Here is a 16,678-nt window from a genome sequence, read left to right as displayed (position 1 = left end):
TCCATTCCCTGTGCCCACCTTGTACCCAGCTGCTGGGACGGGACACATTTCACCCGTGAAGGTGCTGGGTGCTGACACAACGGGGGCTGGGGAGCCTGTGGAGCTGCCCTTCTCCCTCCCTTTCCACTGTCCCCAGCCCTCGCTTTCTCTCTTCCCCTTGGTGTGCTTTGCCTTCTTTTTCCCTTTCCTTTATTCCCCTTCCCTCTCGCTTTCCCCTTTTCCCGCTGAGGGTGTCGGCATYAGCCGCGGGCCCCGTTCCCAGCGCCGCATTCCCTCATGGAGCGCTCCCGTCCCGCCGGGGTCCTCCCCTCCGCCCGGGGGCGCTGTCGCCGCGCCCGCGCCGCTCCGGCCGCCTTCCGCTTCCCGCGCCGCCAGTCCCGCTTCCGGCCGCCCGAGGATGGAGGCGCGCGTGGCGCAGTCCGCGGCGAGGCTGGCGCGGCAGGTGCGGGCCGGGCGGGACAGCGGGACAGCGGGCACGGAGCGGGGCAGCCGGGCATGGCAGGGACCGGGACAGCTCGGGGCGGGACAGCCGGGCACGGAACGGGACAGCCGGGCATGGCAGGGACCGGGACAATCCGGAGCGGGACAGCCCCGGGGTGCCGCGGGGCACAGGTGGCGGGCGAGCCCCGGGAGCGCTCCCCCGGTACAGGAGGAGCGGGCCCTTTGTCTGTCCGTGAGGGGAAGGCGGAGAGCGGGCAGGGCTGAAGCGCTTCCTGGGCTGCTCGCGTCTCTCCGGGGATAAGGGCAGAGCTGCAGCGCTTCCTTGTGTCACACCCTGGGCGTCAGGGCGGGATCGCGACCGCGTTCGACAAAAGCTTCCCGGAAAAGTCAGCGGGAGGCGGCCCCTCACGGCGTGGGGTCACTGCCCCTGGGGCTCTGGCTTTCTCTGGCCGGGCAGAGAGCGCCGGTCCGGGGCCCCGGGAGCCCAGAGCAGCCGGGGATGCGCTTCCCGAGGAGCTGCTGGAGGGCAGCTGTGCTGGTGGCACCCTGGCCTCCTCGAACAGCTTTATTGCAGCCATAAGGTGCTTCGGTTTGGGAAGAGATGGTGACACCCTCTCCCTTTATAGTGATGATAATAATAAAAAATAAATCAGACTGCCAGCTCTGTCCTAGACAATGGCCAGTATTGGCAGTAAGTGCAGAGGCAGCTTCAGGAAAGCTTTGACTCCTCCAGGTTCACTTCTCATGCACTGCCCCAGGCGCATCCAGCTGAGAGATTCTGGACATTTGGCTTTTGCATTTTTACCTGTCATCTTTGTGTGCTCTTGAGCAACTTTTCGTTGTGTCTTCTGCTCACAACTTAAACATACGACGGGCACTGAGATAATAAATGTGGCTGTTGAATCTTTGCAACTCCTTCTTGCCTTTGATTTTCTTCTTTGTTGCTGATAGGAGAGGAAGGACTTCTCAGGTGTTCTGGCAAGGGGGCCCTCCCTTTGCTGTCACTGCTGTTTGCTCTTCAGTCCATAAGCAAACCCTGAGCACTGGAAGCAGAGCAGGAGGGACAGTGTTCAGCTCTAACTCCAGGAGGCTGCAGAATTACTGAGCCTCAATCTGCCTGTCCCTCCAGCCACATGCTCTCTGCTTCCAGCTGCAGCATGCCCTGGAGCCTKTGGGGAGCCAGCATGCAGGAAAATAACCCAGCAAAGAGCAAGTAGTGTGTGCTTAGCCGGCTCAGCAGGGCTTGGCAGAGTAGYAGAGATAAAACTGAGCAGGAGGTAAGGAGAGAAAGGGAGAGAGGTGTTCTGCTCCCTTTGCCATGCTCTCTGAGGCCATTTTGTCTCCTTTATTATATTTAAAACGTGATCGAGGGAAGCTCTGTCATATTGAAGCCCAGAGACAGAAATCCATGCAAGTTTCATGTTAATTCAGTAGGGTTCTTGGAAGATAGTCCTGTGTGCTAAGGATATGTGCTAGGATTTTGGTCCTATTGCAAAAGCTGTAGTATTTTTGTATTCACAGGTGAGGGGAAGATTTCTAGTACTCAGCTGACCAAAGAGCCCTTGGAGATGTCAGCATGGCCTCATGTAAATCCCGCAGCTTCTCATGAGGTGGTCATCAGGTATGACCCTTTACTGACAAGTTGTGATAGACAGTGCAGGTGGAATGAAACAGGGATGACATTCATGACCTGAACAGCAGCTTTGTCCTTCCTTTTCTCAGTCACATCTTTTAGATCAGAGGTATCTTGCCATTGTCTCCATTCCTCACTTGGGTGGTACCATGAGAGAGGAGTTACAAGGCTTATCTGTAGTTTTGTGGAGTAGTTTATTTTTCAGAAAGAATGAAGAATTTATAATACCCCTTCAATAATGTGTGCCATTCACAGATCATTTGCTAGAGAATTAGCTTTATCAAAGGGTGCTGTGAGAAGGGGCATTTATAGTGTAAACATCTAAAGACCTTTTTTTTTCAGGTGAGCTCAGCAGCATGGTCTGGGGTGTTGGGGTCACAGGAATCATAGCATTCTTCAGGTTRGAAGGGRCCYATGAGGATCATCAAGTCCACCTCCCCACTTCTCACTAGACTGCCTAAAACTAAACCGTATTGTTGAGCATATTCCATCTGCTCCTTGAACTGACAGGTTTGGTGCTACARCCACTTCCAGGGGAGTCTCAGTGCACCAGCACTGTCCCAGTGAAGAAYCTTTCTCAACCAGTCCGAACTTCCCTGATGCAGTTTCATTTCATTTCCCTGTGTCCTRTCACTGGTTACCAGAGASAGCAGAGTGGTGAGGGATGTTCCCTGAACAGGGGTGCCCCCATTGCCAGTTTGGAGCTGAAGYCTGTACTCAGCTGGATGGCTGATCTAGCCCATCAATTCTGGGACCCAGTGTAAGCATTGCTGAGTTCAGGCTTTTCTGCCTGTTGTATTGAATGAAAACCTCATTTCCTCCACTGTATAAGCTGTYGATGAGTGCAGAAGGGGAGACTGAAATGGCAGCAGCAGCATTGAGATAGGCAGCTGGGCCACCATGGTGAAACCTTTTGCTCTCAGTTCACACTTGACTGCTGCTGAAACTTTCTGAAGAGCACTAAACATGGTAGACAAGTGTGGCAGTGTGAGGTGACAGGCTGGGCTTGGTCACATCTGAAGTGAGGYCATCCTGAATGCCTTTAGCTGTCAGTGCTCTGAATTTACTGGTTTGGTGCAGTATGGGAAAAAAGCACATAAGACTTGCTGAGCTGTGGCATTTGTTTAGAGTGTTTTACTTCCTGGCCAGATCCAAGTGATTACAATGCTAATTGTCACCCTGTATTTGGGTGGGAAAAGCTGTTTGGGCCAGCTGTCTGCCCCAGGGGTTGGTGATTCCTGAGCACTCTGGTTCTGGGTTCTGACCAGGAGCAWGGATAAACCTCTTCCCTTGTCCTCACTTGTAGTGTAACAGTATGGAAAGAAGCTCCAGTAGGATAGTGGTCATCTCACCCCCTGTGAGTCTTCCCCCGGGTGGCCAGCGGTGTTTGTGATTATGTAAGAAAATCTAAATTTCTTTTCTGAAAAGTTTGCCAGTGATACYGGCATATCCTGGTGGTTATAGCTTTGGGGGACTTCTTTAGTGCAGGAGGAGTACTTGTGAGCTGCTTGCTRTCTTGGACATCAGTGATTTTAGTTCCTAAAGCAGAATGTGATTTTCTGTTCTGGACAATGTTTGCCCTCTGCAGAATTCTTGGGGTTTTAGAGGCCCTCCTTTTTGTCCTGGAGCTTGTAACCTCACTAGAGAGAAGATAATCCTGTGTGGACACATAATTTACAGATTATGTGATGTGAGGGGTAGAAGATATCTTTCCACTTACCTTTAAAGAACATTCTAGGCTTGGGGTAGATGAGTTATGGATGTCACTGCTCTGATGTTTGTAGCAATAATGATCACTGAAATGAACAGTGGCACAGCTGTGAAAACACTCTTGTGCTGGTTTTTAACTTAAAGAACACAAGTTTTYTCAAATGGGTCTGTCAATTATGTGAAATGCTACCAGGTGTTCAGGTGGTGGACATACAAGACCAGAAGATTCAATGGCCCCGGTTGTTTTCCTCATTAAATGGTCTGACTGTTTCAAGAGCACCAAAGTAAATGAGGTCTTTTGGTAAGGTTTGGTGGCCTGCAATAATAGCCTGAGCTGCGTCCTGCTGTGGAAGTGCTGGCAGGGGAGAGCCTGAGTGAGGGAGCTGAGGGGATGGCAAGCCAGGGTGAGCAGTGCCCACTGCCTCCCTCCATAGCAGCACCAAGCCCTGAAAYCTTCAGTAACCTCCAGGATTCTGTGTGATTTGTGGCTCAGGGCACAAAGCATGTTACGGAGATGGACAACAGAGATGAAAYTTCAGCTGTTTGGTTTCTTTAGGGTGTGGGGTGAGGAGAGTTTCTGCTCCTTGCAGCAGTTTTCAACCATTTTGCTGCAGAGGCATTTGCCTGAGTCGGGGCTGTGAAGTCTGGAGGGACACAGGGAGGTTTATTTGGAACACAGAGGTCCTCCTGACATTCTCAAGTGCTCCTGAATGCCTTATGTCAGGTTGAAGGGAGAAGCTTTGCTGGGGGCAGGGCAGGAAAGGTGGTGTGGCCAGGTGGCAATGCGTGCACCCTGCAGAAATGCCCCGGTGAAGCAGCACACTGAACTGCCATTCCTGTCTCTAGGTGGGGTTTGATTTGGCTGGGGTTGTATGAGTGATCGTGGTTCCCTCCTCTGGAAGAGAAACTGTGGCCTGTGAGATGGTGAAACAAGCTGAAGGAGGCTTTAGGGRATTTTGAGTCAAATCATTTGATATCCTTTGTTAGATTAAAAAAGCTGGAGAAAGTGCTTATTTAGGGMATATATTTTAATAGCATGACCTATTGTCTCTTGCTCTTCTGTTCTTGATATTAGTGAGATTATTTTCTCACTGCCTTTTTTTAAGAATGTTTCAGGATCCCTCTTTTTCACACAAGTAGAAACAACCTTTAAATATTAATTGTTTGGAATTATTCAACTTACATGTCATTGCTGTTACCTTTCCAAGGCAAAGTAGCACAGTGTCTGACATCTTGCAGCTCCTCACCTCCTGTCCCCTCTCCAGGAATTACTGTGTGACAATTGAATTTGCTTTTCAGGAAAACGAGATCAAGTTGTTAACTGCAGAAATTGAGCGTCTGAAGAACTTTGGGTGCTTGGGAGTCTCCCCRAGCTTGGAAGGATTGAGAGACGAAAACACAAAACTCAAGTATCGATTAAACTTCCTTAAGAAGGTAAGTGAATAAAGAATTATTGCTCTACCATGTGTTTTTTTGTTCTCATTAAGACAAGCTAAATAAATCATGTGAGTTTGTTACAGCTACTCATGTGTGACAGTGTGCTCAGTCTGCATTCTGACACCTTAATTGGTGGCACGTCAGATATTTCTTGGTTCCTTAAACAGGAACCTGTTTTATGGAAAATATCAGTAGGTCAGTAAACCCACATGGTCATATCCTGATCAGTCTTGTAAGGTGGCCCAGCTGAGGTCTGTCCCAGGCTCACCAGCACAGGTGTGAGAAGTTATGCAGTCAGGGGAATGTGTGTGCTGGGTGTTTCACTAGGAGAATCATGTGATTTTAATGTTGTATATATTGCTCCTGTGCCTGGAGGTGTCAGCCAAATCTGTCAGCTGTGGTTTGCCAGGCAGCCAAGGAGAAAAGTGGGATGTAACAGCTCCTCAGATGTTGTGAATTTAGCCTTCTGGATTCTGGTGGTTTTCTTTTTCAGAGCCTTCAAGAGGAAAGAAGTAAATCAACCAAAAGCATGATTAATATCAACAGTTGTCTCCAGGAGATCTTTGGAGCTGCCATTCAGGCTGCCTACCCAGACTTAGAAAACCCTCCTCTGGTGGTGACACCAAGTCAGCAGCCCAAATTTGGAGACTACCAGTGTAACAGTGCCATGGGCATATCACAGGTAAATGTAAACAATCTCAACAAAGAAGCAAAAAATGGGCACGTTTTCTGTTGGGAGCTCACTCATAGCACAGTGAGCGTTGCAATACTGTGAGACTTGAAATACTGGACTTGTTCTGGGTTTGCTGCAGGTGCCTGGGGTGAGAATTAAATGAGTATCTAAAGGAATAGTGAGTATCAAGTGGCATTTTAGGGAAGCATTGGCCTTTACGGAGCTGGCCTTTAAACCTCTGTTCAGATGCCTGGTATGAGAGAGTTAATGTGTGTGACACAGAAAAACTGCTCGGTTCRTGGGATCTAAATCAAATCAGGATTTAAGTGCTGCATCGATTTACTAATGATGTGCAATTAACTACCAATTAGTGAGTTGTATGTTTGGAACTGAAAACAGCAAAACAATAAATCATGATTATGGAGAATTGCAAAATGTTCAGAAACACCTGCATGTCTCTTAACTGCTCTTCTCTAGCATCAGGAAAGTGTATGTTTGTGTACATTTACCTGCTTCTCACAGGCAGGTGACAAACGGGCATCTCCASGTTCCCCCATTGGCTCACACCTCACGTTGCTGTGGGTGCTGTGGTTTCCTTCTGCTCACAAACACACAGGGCAGAGCAAAGGGGCCCAGGTGCTACCCTGTGTGCCCTGTTGGGTTTRGATCCCTGTGTCTTGCATCCCAAACTGCCCTCCCTGAGCTCCAGCCAGAAGGAACAGGGCATTGTCAGGTCTGGGTGTGCTCGGGAAGCACCTTCTCAGAGCCCAGCCAGGTATGGATTGCTGCTCGGGCACTACCCTTCATACTCCTCTGGCTCAGTCCTTTGTTTAACTTCTCTTGTTAATTCCCTGGGTACAGGGAGTTTGACCRAAGAGGCCCCAAATGGAGACACTTSAGCAGCTGCTCAGACTGCTCAGTGGGCTGGGACTGTGCTGGAGTAAAACCAGGAGGTGTGGGAGAGAGAAGGCAGTATGCTCCAGCTGAGGTGCTGAAGTGCCCAAACTTTSAATGCATTGATGCCTTTGGGTGACKAAATAGACACTTCATAATTACAGATCTTTTGTTTGGCAATCTCAACAGAAACAACTCCTTTTTTTACATGTTCTGTTGTCAGTTCACCTTGGTTAACCCATTAGACTGGCAGTTTTGACCCTGAGTGTGCACTGCCGTGCACGGCACTGTGCTGCCCCGGGCTGGCCCGGTGCTGAGCGTGCCTCGGGGCAGCACGGGTATGATACGTGCCAGGCAGCAGGCTCTGGGCTGCAGTGCCAGGCGGAAACAGCCCTCCGSATCCCGTGTCTTCCCTCGGTCTCATTAGCATAGTGTGACAGTGTGCCGCCCTGGGTGAGTGCACTGACACGGGATTCAGGGCGCTGCCGCTCCTCTGACCGCCGCGTTACCCCAATTAAATCGCGGTTGGGATTCTCGGGCAGTCCAGGCTTCCCAGTGCTTCTGTGGTTGCATAGCTCTGTCTGAACGGTCCCCTTGCAGGCAGGGTTTCCAGTTGCAGGTTGTCGCTGTGGTGGTGAATGAGGATTCCCGTTGCTGGGCTCTGCGGTTTGGTGCCTGGGCAGCGCTCCGGGAGCCAGGGGCTCTGAGAGCAGCAGCTTGGGTGCTTTGTGTCAGCCTGTCCTAGGGGCTTGGCTGTGCTGCACGCCTTCCAGGGTAGAGCTGGAACACCCCTGACACCGGGGTCACCGGGACTGCCAGCCCGGCGGGAAGTGCCCTGCCTGGGGCAGCACTGGTACGTGCCAGGCAGCAGCCTCTCCCTGCGACGYGCTGATGTGGAAAGGACCCTCACAAATGCCTATTGTTTTCCTCYGAGCTCATTAGCATATTAATGCCTGGGGTTGCAGCCAGGAGCTCCGCTTGCTCCTCAGTAATAGGAGTGTGGTAACTGTTTCTGGAACGGTTGAGATAACACACCTGTAATCTGGTATAACATGCCCATAATCTGGTTTTGCATTTATTTTTCCTGTCGTTTACACTTCAWGAAGCATTAAAGGCTACTGAGGTTTGCTTTTCTTGCCCTTTTTAAGCCTTTACCGTCTTGTAAGGATTCTGTGTGTGACAGGTTAAACAGGAAGCTGAAAACTTTAGTAGAAATACATTTCACAGCAGACTGCAAGTTAGCAAATACAARCAGTAGTGAGTGTAAATTCTGAGCTGACAAAGAGGTGCATGATCTATGTGGCCTCAGTGGGATTGATTTCAAGCACATCACAGTAATACTGGAAAATCATGTGCTCAGAAACAAATACTTGTGGTAATTTTATACAATGTGAATGTAGTGTTTTGCAAGGGGTGGGTTGGGCTAGCTCACAGAATCCTCCTAAAGGGTGTTCTTGTAAGATTTGCAAAAAGCTGTGTTAGAAGATGCTTTGGGAATGGACAGGGAAGTTGTATAGTTGAACTAGGGGATCTTCAAAGGACTGTTCCAACACAAACCACTCTGATGCTATCACTGTATGTAAACTTGTGTCCTGTATTTGGGTTCCTCACAGTGGGCCACTCATGTCTCCAGGGGAAAGGAGAGCTACTTGAACAGTACTTTTTCTGATGCTCTTTGAAAAAAATTGGACAGTGCTAGGATTATCTTTGTTTGCTTGCCTTGTTGGATTTTATTTATTTATTCACTTATTAATCTATTCAGTTATTTGTTTATCAAGCTCAACACTAAGACAGGACTGAAGGCAGTTTGCTTTGGTTGTATTTAATCATAAATAAGCAGACCTGCTCTGAAAGCACACTCAGCATCTGCTGGAGGCACAGTTCAGAACTTCAAATGTGAATGTTGGCAGAGCTGAGGACACCCTTGAGACTGATCAACAGGATTGTGAAGCAGTCAAGGACTGTGCCAGCTATGTTGATTTTTAAAGGGTTTGTCCCTTTTACCAGTTTAGGAAAATACAAATTTGCCAAACCACATAACAGGTTTTGAAAAATAGCCTGGGAGATTTTTTCCTGCCATAGGGACTGCTCTGAGCAGAAGGAGGTGAACATGTTRGATCTAATCAGGCTTATGCTGTGGAGAATTGATTAATCTGTAAAATTTGCTAGWGATGGGATTTTTTGTGTGTGTCTATTATGAAGCTAAAGGACCATGAGGATCTTTCAGTGCCTCAGTATCTGTGCCCTCTGTTTTGCTCTCTGCAATGTTTTGGAGGATTGAATTTTACTTGATCTTCTTGTTGTGTTCCAGATACTGCTCAAAACCAGGGAACAGAAGGTTATCCCACGAGAAATCGCAGACAAAATAGTAAAAAATATTCCTGCCAACGAATGCATTGAGAAGGTTGAAATTGCTGGTCCTGGTAAGATAGTTTCATTTTGCACACTTTGTATATCTTAAAGCRAAAAGGACAGTTTTGTGCTGAGAGGGAAGCTGATTTGAGTTCTACTATTTGAGTTTTGTGATGTAAAACTGCAGTTACAGGGTGAATTAGCTGCTTCTTTCGTGTGAGCTTGGTGTGACTTTCAGGCCCGTGCAGCAGCAAAAAATCTGCTTCTGTATTAGAATTAGCAAGTATGATCCTGAGCCTTTTAATTAGCAATTTTTTCATGATCTTTAAAGACCAGATTTTCCTCTTTGAGTRTTGGTGATAGGTAGGCCACATGGGTTTAAGCCACAGTCATGAAATCACAGCAAAAACCCTTCTTGTTTGTATGGTGAGGAGACCTTGTCCTCTCAGAACTGAGAGGCTGGAGCAGCATTCAGGTTATTAATTGCTGCATCTCTTTTGTCCCTGTGACCCAGGGAAAAATACAAGGGCTTATATTCCCTTCCCTAGGTCTTCAGCATAAACACAAAAATCCCATGGCACAGCCCTTCAGGGCTTAAGCAGAAGCTTATTCATTGCCTGTGTGAAGAAGGAGAAGTAAGACAGTGTACAAAAATGAGCATGAACTATCCAAGATGAAACTGTATGTTTTAGGATATTACTCTTTTTAAAAAGATAAAGTAGAATTTGGTTTTGCATTCAGGAAACCAAATTATTTATTTTCTTGTAAAAAGTTGTTTCTATAAATTCACCATTGAGTGACAGTGTACCAAAAGGAGTTATGTCAGTGAAKTAGCTTGCAGCATCTGGTTCCTGCAGTAACAGGAACAGACTATTCTAACATGGGAACAGAAATTGTCTTCTAGTGACAGCTTTGTTATCCTGTCACTGAAAAATGTTTTGTCAAGCTGACTTCATGTGCTCTTGTGCTTGATGCATGAAAACAGAAATCCAGGGGGGGGGGGAAAGAAACAAAAAGTGGTTTGAAGCTCTTTTGCAGCCCCAGCACTCAYTGCTGTTTTTTTCCTGCCAAGGTTTTATCAATGTCCACTTGAGAAAGGATTTTGTGTCGAAGCAGCTGAGCAGTTTATTGATCAATGGAGTTCAACCACCMCCTATTGCCAAAAGGAAAAAGGTAGAGCAGTAAGCACACAGACTTCCTGCTATGGGCAAATGTTCTGGATTGCAGGTATCATTGAAATTCCCCCTGAAGTGATGTGCTGAGCAAGTGCCCATGTCAGCAGGTTGTTAGAGCAGAGAATGTGGGATCAGAGCATAGGAACTGGGGGCCGTGGGGTTGGTGACATGTACTTGGTGTGGTCCCTGGTGGATGAGGGACAGGGCTCCCTGGGGTGGGTGTTGTGCCCAGCCCAGTCTGGGAGTGATCTCTGTCCCTCGGCTGGGCTGCAGCAAAGCCCAGGCTGAAGCCTGCTCTGATATCCCCCACTGAGGGTCAGCGGAGGTGATTTCCATTCCCCTGTGCTCCCCCCAGCAAAACCCAGATCAAACACACAAGGTGTGGTAATAGTCTTTTATTCCTGTGTTCCTTGGTTGCTGTRTCCAAGGTGGTGGTGGACTTTTCCTCCCCCAACATTGCCAAGGAGATGCACGTTGGCCACCTGCGCTCTACCATCATCGGGGAGAGCATGTGCCGGCTCTTCGAGTTCGCAGGTTATGATGTTCTGAGGTGAGACTCRAGCTGTGCGTGTGGTGGGCTCACTGAGATAAGTTTGTGCAGTCCCTGTCATTGTTTTTTGGTCTGTATTGGTCTTTATAAGCACATAGCAAATAACCCTTCATGTGCAGTGGGTACTAAGCTGAGCAAGCGTAGCAGGGTTGGGAATCAAGCTGGGCAAAGCTTCAGTGCAGTGAAACTGGGGGAGCTTGGCTGCTCTCTGTTTCTGGCWTTGTTTCTTTTAGAATGTATATGTTTAAAATGTGTGTATCTTATAGCATGTGTTTAAGAGACTATTATTATTTTCCTCTTGAATTGCTTCAAGGTTAAACCATTTAGGAGATTGGGGCACACAGTTTGGAATGCTCATTGCTCACCTCCAGGACAAATTTCCGGATTACTTAACTGTTTCTCCTCCCATTGGGGATCTCCAAGCATTTTACAAGGTATGTGTAGCAGATATGTGTGATGTTTATGTCAGCATCTGAAAAGCAGATTGAGGTGCTTTACAAAWTGCAGCACAGCTTTGGAGAAATGAAAGAATCGAATCACTGTTAGTAGATTATTGCAATAACCAGGCACGGGGTGAGGAATTGTGGTATCTGGTGTTGGATTTTCTGTATGGGGCATAATTAAAGGGCTTTGTGGGCACACAGCCTTTCTGTCTTGAGATGAACATGCTTGGAGAGCCTGGTGGAGCTGWAGCTGTTTCAGGGGAGAAAGCAGAGCTTTTCCTTGTGTTTCCTGGTAGGAATCCAAGCGGAGGTTTGACACAGAGGAGGAGTTYAAGAAGCGAGCCTACCAATGTGTGGTGCTGCTGCAGAGCAGAAACCCCGACTTCATTAAAGCCTGGAATCTCATCTGTGACGTGTCACGCAGAGGTGACTTTGCCATCTGGAACCATGTCTCAGCTGTAAAACAGTGTGGCTTTCCTCACTTTATGTCTGGGCACTCCCTTCTGTTTCTCTTTAAAATAACTGCCACACTGCTAAGGGAAGCTGAAACCAAAAAGCCAGTACAACCAAAGTACGGAGCTRTCTGTGGAGACTTTCAGATAAATCTTTTATCTTCTGAGTCCTGGTCTGATGGCTTGACCAAGAGATGGATAATGCCTTTTGGGTCTTGCTCTGCCCACTGGTRAACATATGCCACTGGTTCCTACTGTGTACCTTTAATATGAATATTTTGTTCTGTTTCCCTCAAGAGTTTCAGAAAATCTACAACTGTTTGGATGTCACAATCATAGAGAGAGGGGAATCCTTCTACCATGAGATGATGAAAGACATTGTGAAAGAATTTGAAGATAAAGGTGAGGCTTTTGTTTTCAGGTCAGAAGTTCTGCATCTGAGAGGATGAGCCTGGTAACCTCAATCTTACTTAGCAAGGCTTAGGGCTGATGTTTTTCAAGTTGCATGTTCCTCACCTTTGCCTTTTTCTCAACCACATTTCCTCAGTGGATCTTTTGTGCCTTTTCCTTATTCCAGAAAGCCTGAATCTTTCTTGCTGACATCAAAAGCAGTTTGTCTGTGATACTTGTAGGCAGTAGCACAAGGCACTACTGGAATTTATGGTATCCTGAGTAAACACTCCAGGAGCAATACAGGACMGACTTCCCAGTCTTAGTGTTGTGACTGTGTGGGAACTTTGTCTGAGAAATCTCTCTRAAAACAGTGGATTTTTTTGGATCATGTTGACTTTATCTTACATTTGGCAAGAAGCCAAATGCAGCATAAAACGTCTCTGGTTTTATGTGCTCCTGTCCAGATTTGGGAGTTCTTGAGTCTCACCATCTGAAGTGTGCTGACTGCCTTACCTCAGAGAGACTCCATGCAAAGTCCTCATTGTATCTCCACAGAGTTTCTGTTGCATTAAGCCATATTTTGTGATGGGTTTGTGGCTATATGGGCAGATCTGGAAATCAGTGGTGRGAGTTTTGGAATAAGTTCTCTTCTGGTAAGGCCACATTTGTTCAGATCTGCTTCCTTGTGCACAGTTCTGGAAGTGCTGTACAGAATGTGGCTTGATTGGTTGACAGGGGAGTTCTCAAGTAGGTTTTTTTCATATTTTGATCATATGAGTGTATGGCCTCTTCTTCCTGGTAACAGCAGAGAAAGGAAGTCTTGCTGGGCCAGAAACCTCCCTTGTGATCCAACACAGAATGTTGTTCACTGCTTTTCTAGGATTTGTCCAGGTTGATGATGGCAGGAAGATTGTGTTTGTCCCGGGTTTCCCCGTCCCGCTGACAATCATGAAATCAGAYGGAGGTTACACGTATGACACATCAGACTTGGCTGCTCTGAAGCACAGGCTGTTTGAAGAGAAGGGTGATATCCTCATCTACGTTGTGGATAGTGGCCAGGTGAGTTCACCAGGCTCTGCTCTAACTGTTGGTGTAGGCCATCACTAAGTGTGTTAAATGATGGAATAACAGTAATACAGGTAGAACACGACAGGGTCTTTAGTGTGATTGGTACATTTACTCCTTAGCTGAGCAGTGATGGGAATTTGCCAGGTGCTGCTTCTGCAAAGCTGGAAAACTCTTGGAAAGGTTGAACTTTCTGAAACAGAATTTGTCCGTGAAGATAAAAACATTTGAAGTCTTACTGTGAGAGCATCATTGTGAATACGATAAAGCTGTGAAGAAACTGCACCTGGAAGAGTGGGTTGAGAACCAGTTGTTGGTGTTTATTCCTTGCAGTCCGTGCATTTCCAAACAATCTTTGCAGCTGGACAGATGATTGGCTGGTATGACCCCAAAGTCACCAGAGTGGCCCATGCTGCCTTCGGAGTGGTGCTGGGAGAAGACAAGTAAGTATTTGTGTGTGGTTTTACCTCTGTATGTGCCTTGGAGAGAAAGTTTGTGTGAATGCAGGAGACTTGCTCTCATTTGTTGACAAGTATGTATGTGGCACACCAAAAAAAAAAAAACAAAAAAAAACACAAAGCACTGCATCCTGTTACCTGTAATTGGTCATTTTGTTCTGTGTCATTGTCCTTGATCCACGCAGTCACTGGTGCAGTGGTCACAGTCCCTCTCGGGCCTGGCTCCTCCTGTCTGGCATTTGGGATGGGGCACTGGGATTGGCTGGTGGAAGYTCGTGTGGGTACTGGGATGTGGCAGTGGTAAAGGCCACCTTTTTAATTACCATTACCTCTTCATGGTAGGTGAAACAAAAGTTAGGAAAAGTCTGGCACTGGTATTATCCTACCTAGTGTCTGGAACTGGACAGTTCTGACTATTGAATCCTTCCTGGCCATTCCTGCTGACCACCCTGTGGGTGTTCTCTCAGTTTTGTAGCTGTCTGTGTGATGGCAATTTCTTAATACCAAAGGATTTGTCACATGCTTTTTTTCCTAAGTTTCCTGGGCATTAGGCAGAGGGTGGAAGTGGTTTGCCTCTTCTCCAGGTTGTCATTTTGGCTGTRTGTTTTCAGGAAGAAGTTCAAAACTCGTTCAGGGGACACGGTGCGTCTCATAGACCTGCTGGAGGAAGGGCTGAAACGAGCCATGGACAAGCTGAAAGACAAGGAACGGGACAAGGTAGTTGKGACACATTGCTTGTTTTTCCTGAGAACTTCCCAGATGTGTTCACAGACTTAYGGTCTCTGCATGGCTTTATGAGATTTGTGTCTGTCTTGTCTCTTGATGGCCTGGAGAGAACTGGACAGAGCAGGACATGGAATGTAACAGAATGACCAAACTCTGTCCAAGCACAGTGTGAGGCAGTGCAGGGTGAAAGTGAAAAGTCCCTTTTTAAACAGCAGCATTAGGAAACACAGGAGGAAAATACACTTTGAAAATCTCTCAAGGGCTCTTAGGAGTYAGCCACAAAGTGCTTTTCCCTGCTGCCAGGGTGCTGTTCAGCAGAGAGGGGTTTGTGGGTGTTTGGACTGTCCAAAATGCTCCATAAGGGTAGGAGGACCAGACATCAGTTATGTATACACACTGTAAGCAGGAACACACAGCCCATCACACCTGGCAGGTACAGTGTGGGGCACAGAGGTCCTGTGGGCTGTCAGAAGAGGGAGTCAGCCCTAACCTGAGCAGGGCTGCAGTGCCAGTGGGCTGCAGGAGGAACGAGGGGTGTGTGAGGTTGTTTGGTGTGCTAAAGCAGAGAGGAGTGTGTGAACTGAGCACCAGCTGGATAAATCCCCTCAGCAGCCTGGGCTTTCCCAGGGCTGTGTGTGTGCTTCCTTCTTCCTCTTGACTGTTGCCTGTTTGCAAATTGCACCAGGTCCTGACGCCAGAAGAGCTGAAAGCTGCCCAGACATCGGTGGCTTTCGGATGCATTAAATACGCAGACCTGTCCCACAACAGACTGAACGATTACGTGTTCTCCTTTGACAAGATGCTGGATGACCGAGGGAACACAGCCGCCTATTTGCTCTACGCCTTCACACGGATCAGGTGTGTGAGCTGGAGGGAGCTGTGCTGTCAGTGCTGGTGCTCTCTGCATTTATGTCATAAAGTGACATGTGGGCAGAGGGGTCACAGTCACATCAGTGCTGTTGGGGGTGGGTGGTAAGAGAAGCCAGCTACACTRGTAGGCACCACAAACAAGATTTTATTTGTCATTGCACATGGTGTGTCCTCTGCCACCTGAAAAGGCTCCTCAGTGTGACACACAGCCCAGCGAGAGAACTGTGGGAGTTTCTGGTAATCAGAGGATTTAGGTGGTTGAAAGAGGGTGCATCTGTGTTCCAGCAGCTGCACAGCTCAGGTATTGCCATACCCCCCAGTTTTTCTGGCACCCTGAGTCTGATTTGCAGCATCAGTTGTCCTTGCTGATGCAGGTGCCCAGAGCCCATGTGTCCCTGTTCCTCTGCAGTGCCCTTCCTGGATTACCCCAAAGGCTCATTGTCCTCTTTGGTCACCCAGGACTGGCCAAGGGAGGACATCACCCCTGAGCCAGGCCAAGCAGGTGACCAGGCTGCCCTGGGCAGGCTGAGCAGTGGCACCACACAAGCAGACTCTGTTTKGGACATTGCAGGGCTATTGCTCGCCTGGCCAATATTGATGAGCAGATGCTGCGGAAGGCAGCCAGGGAGGAGGTGCTTGTCCTTGACCATGAGAAGGAGTGGAAACTGGGCAAGTGCATCCTGAGGTTTCCTGAGATCCTGCAGAAGATCCTGGAGGATTTGTTATTGCACACGCTCTGTGACTACCTGTATGAGCTGGCCACAACCTTCACYGAGTTCTACGACAGCTGCTACTGCGTTGAGAAGGACAGGCAGACTGGTGAGTGTGGCCCTGGGGTGCTGTGTGTGCCTGTGTCACATCCTGTGGTGCAGGCACTCTTCAGGTGTGTTGGAAATGTTGCTGTCACACCACTGTATCCATGTGGGAGGACTGACACAACCTGGCACAGCTCGTGCTGTTACTGAGCAGGAAGGCTGAGCAGAATTGGGAGCAGCCAGGCACCTGGAAACATGAGGGCTGGTCAATGTGCCTGGCTTGCTTGGGGACAGCAGGRAGGGCTCTGTGTGCCAGGGCCAGGCTGTGGGCACTGGGGCTTCCCCTGGGGAGGGTACTGTTGTTCTGAGCGGCTGCTCCAGCTCCTGTGTCTGTGCTTTCCAGGCCAGATCGTGAAGGTGAACATGTGGAGGCTGCTGCTGTGCGAAGCCACTGCCACCGTCATGGCCAAAGGATTCGACATCCTGGGGATTAAGCCTGTGCAGAGGATGTAGCGGTTCCCTGTGGAATGACAATAAAGGGACTAAACAACTGGAGTTGTCTGTGTCTGTTGGGGGATTGTGGTAAGGGAAAGAAAAGTAGAGGGGGAGGGAGGAGAGAAAAGGAGTGTGGCTTCAGCAGTGCGGGTAGAG

The 16,678-nt window shown here is 48.3% G+C and overlaps 1 protein-coding gene across 1 annotated transcript; it reads left to right on the top strand.

Annotated features, from left to right (window-relative positions):
• The first annotated feature begins 376 nt into the window (after nucleotides 1-376).
• On the top strand, nucleotides 377-16,577 carry RARS1 (arginyl-tRNA synthetase 1). Its single transcript, XM_057376023.1, has 15 exons — nucleotides 377-442; nucleotides 5,084-5,218; nucleotides 5,715-5,903; nucleotides 9,100-9,211; nucleotides 10,213-10,313; nucleotides 10,744-10,865; nucleotides 11,179-11,299; nucleotides 11,605-11,734; nucleotides 12,058-12,162; nucleotides 13,034-13,212; nucleotides 13,552-13,661; nucleotides 14,288-14,393; nucleotides 15,088-15,260; nucleotides 15,844-16,091; nucleotides 16,431-16,577. The coding sequence occupies exons 1-15, from the start codon at nucleotides 398-400 to the stop codon at nucleotides 16,538-16,540; spliced, it is 1,986 nt and encodes a 661-aa protein (XP_057232006.1). The 5' UTR covers nucleotides 377-397; the 3' UTR covers nucleotides 16,541-16,577.
• Nucleotides 16,578-16,678: the final 101 nt, after the last annotated feature.

Source organism: Malurus melanocephalus, unplaced genomic scaffold, assembly GCF_030028575.1.
Source record: "Malurus melanocephalus ecotype Western Australia unplaced genomic scaffold, MMel_1.1 scaffold_268, whole genome shotgun sequence".
Taxonomy (NCBI): domain Eukaryota; kingdom Metazoa; phylum Chordata; class Aves; order Passeriformes; family Maluridae; genus Malurus; species Malurus melanocephalus.
The sequence above is the reverse complement of the archived record's forward strand: the minus strand, read 5'-3'. Positions and strand labels throughout refer to the sequence as shown.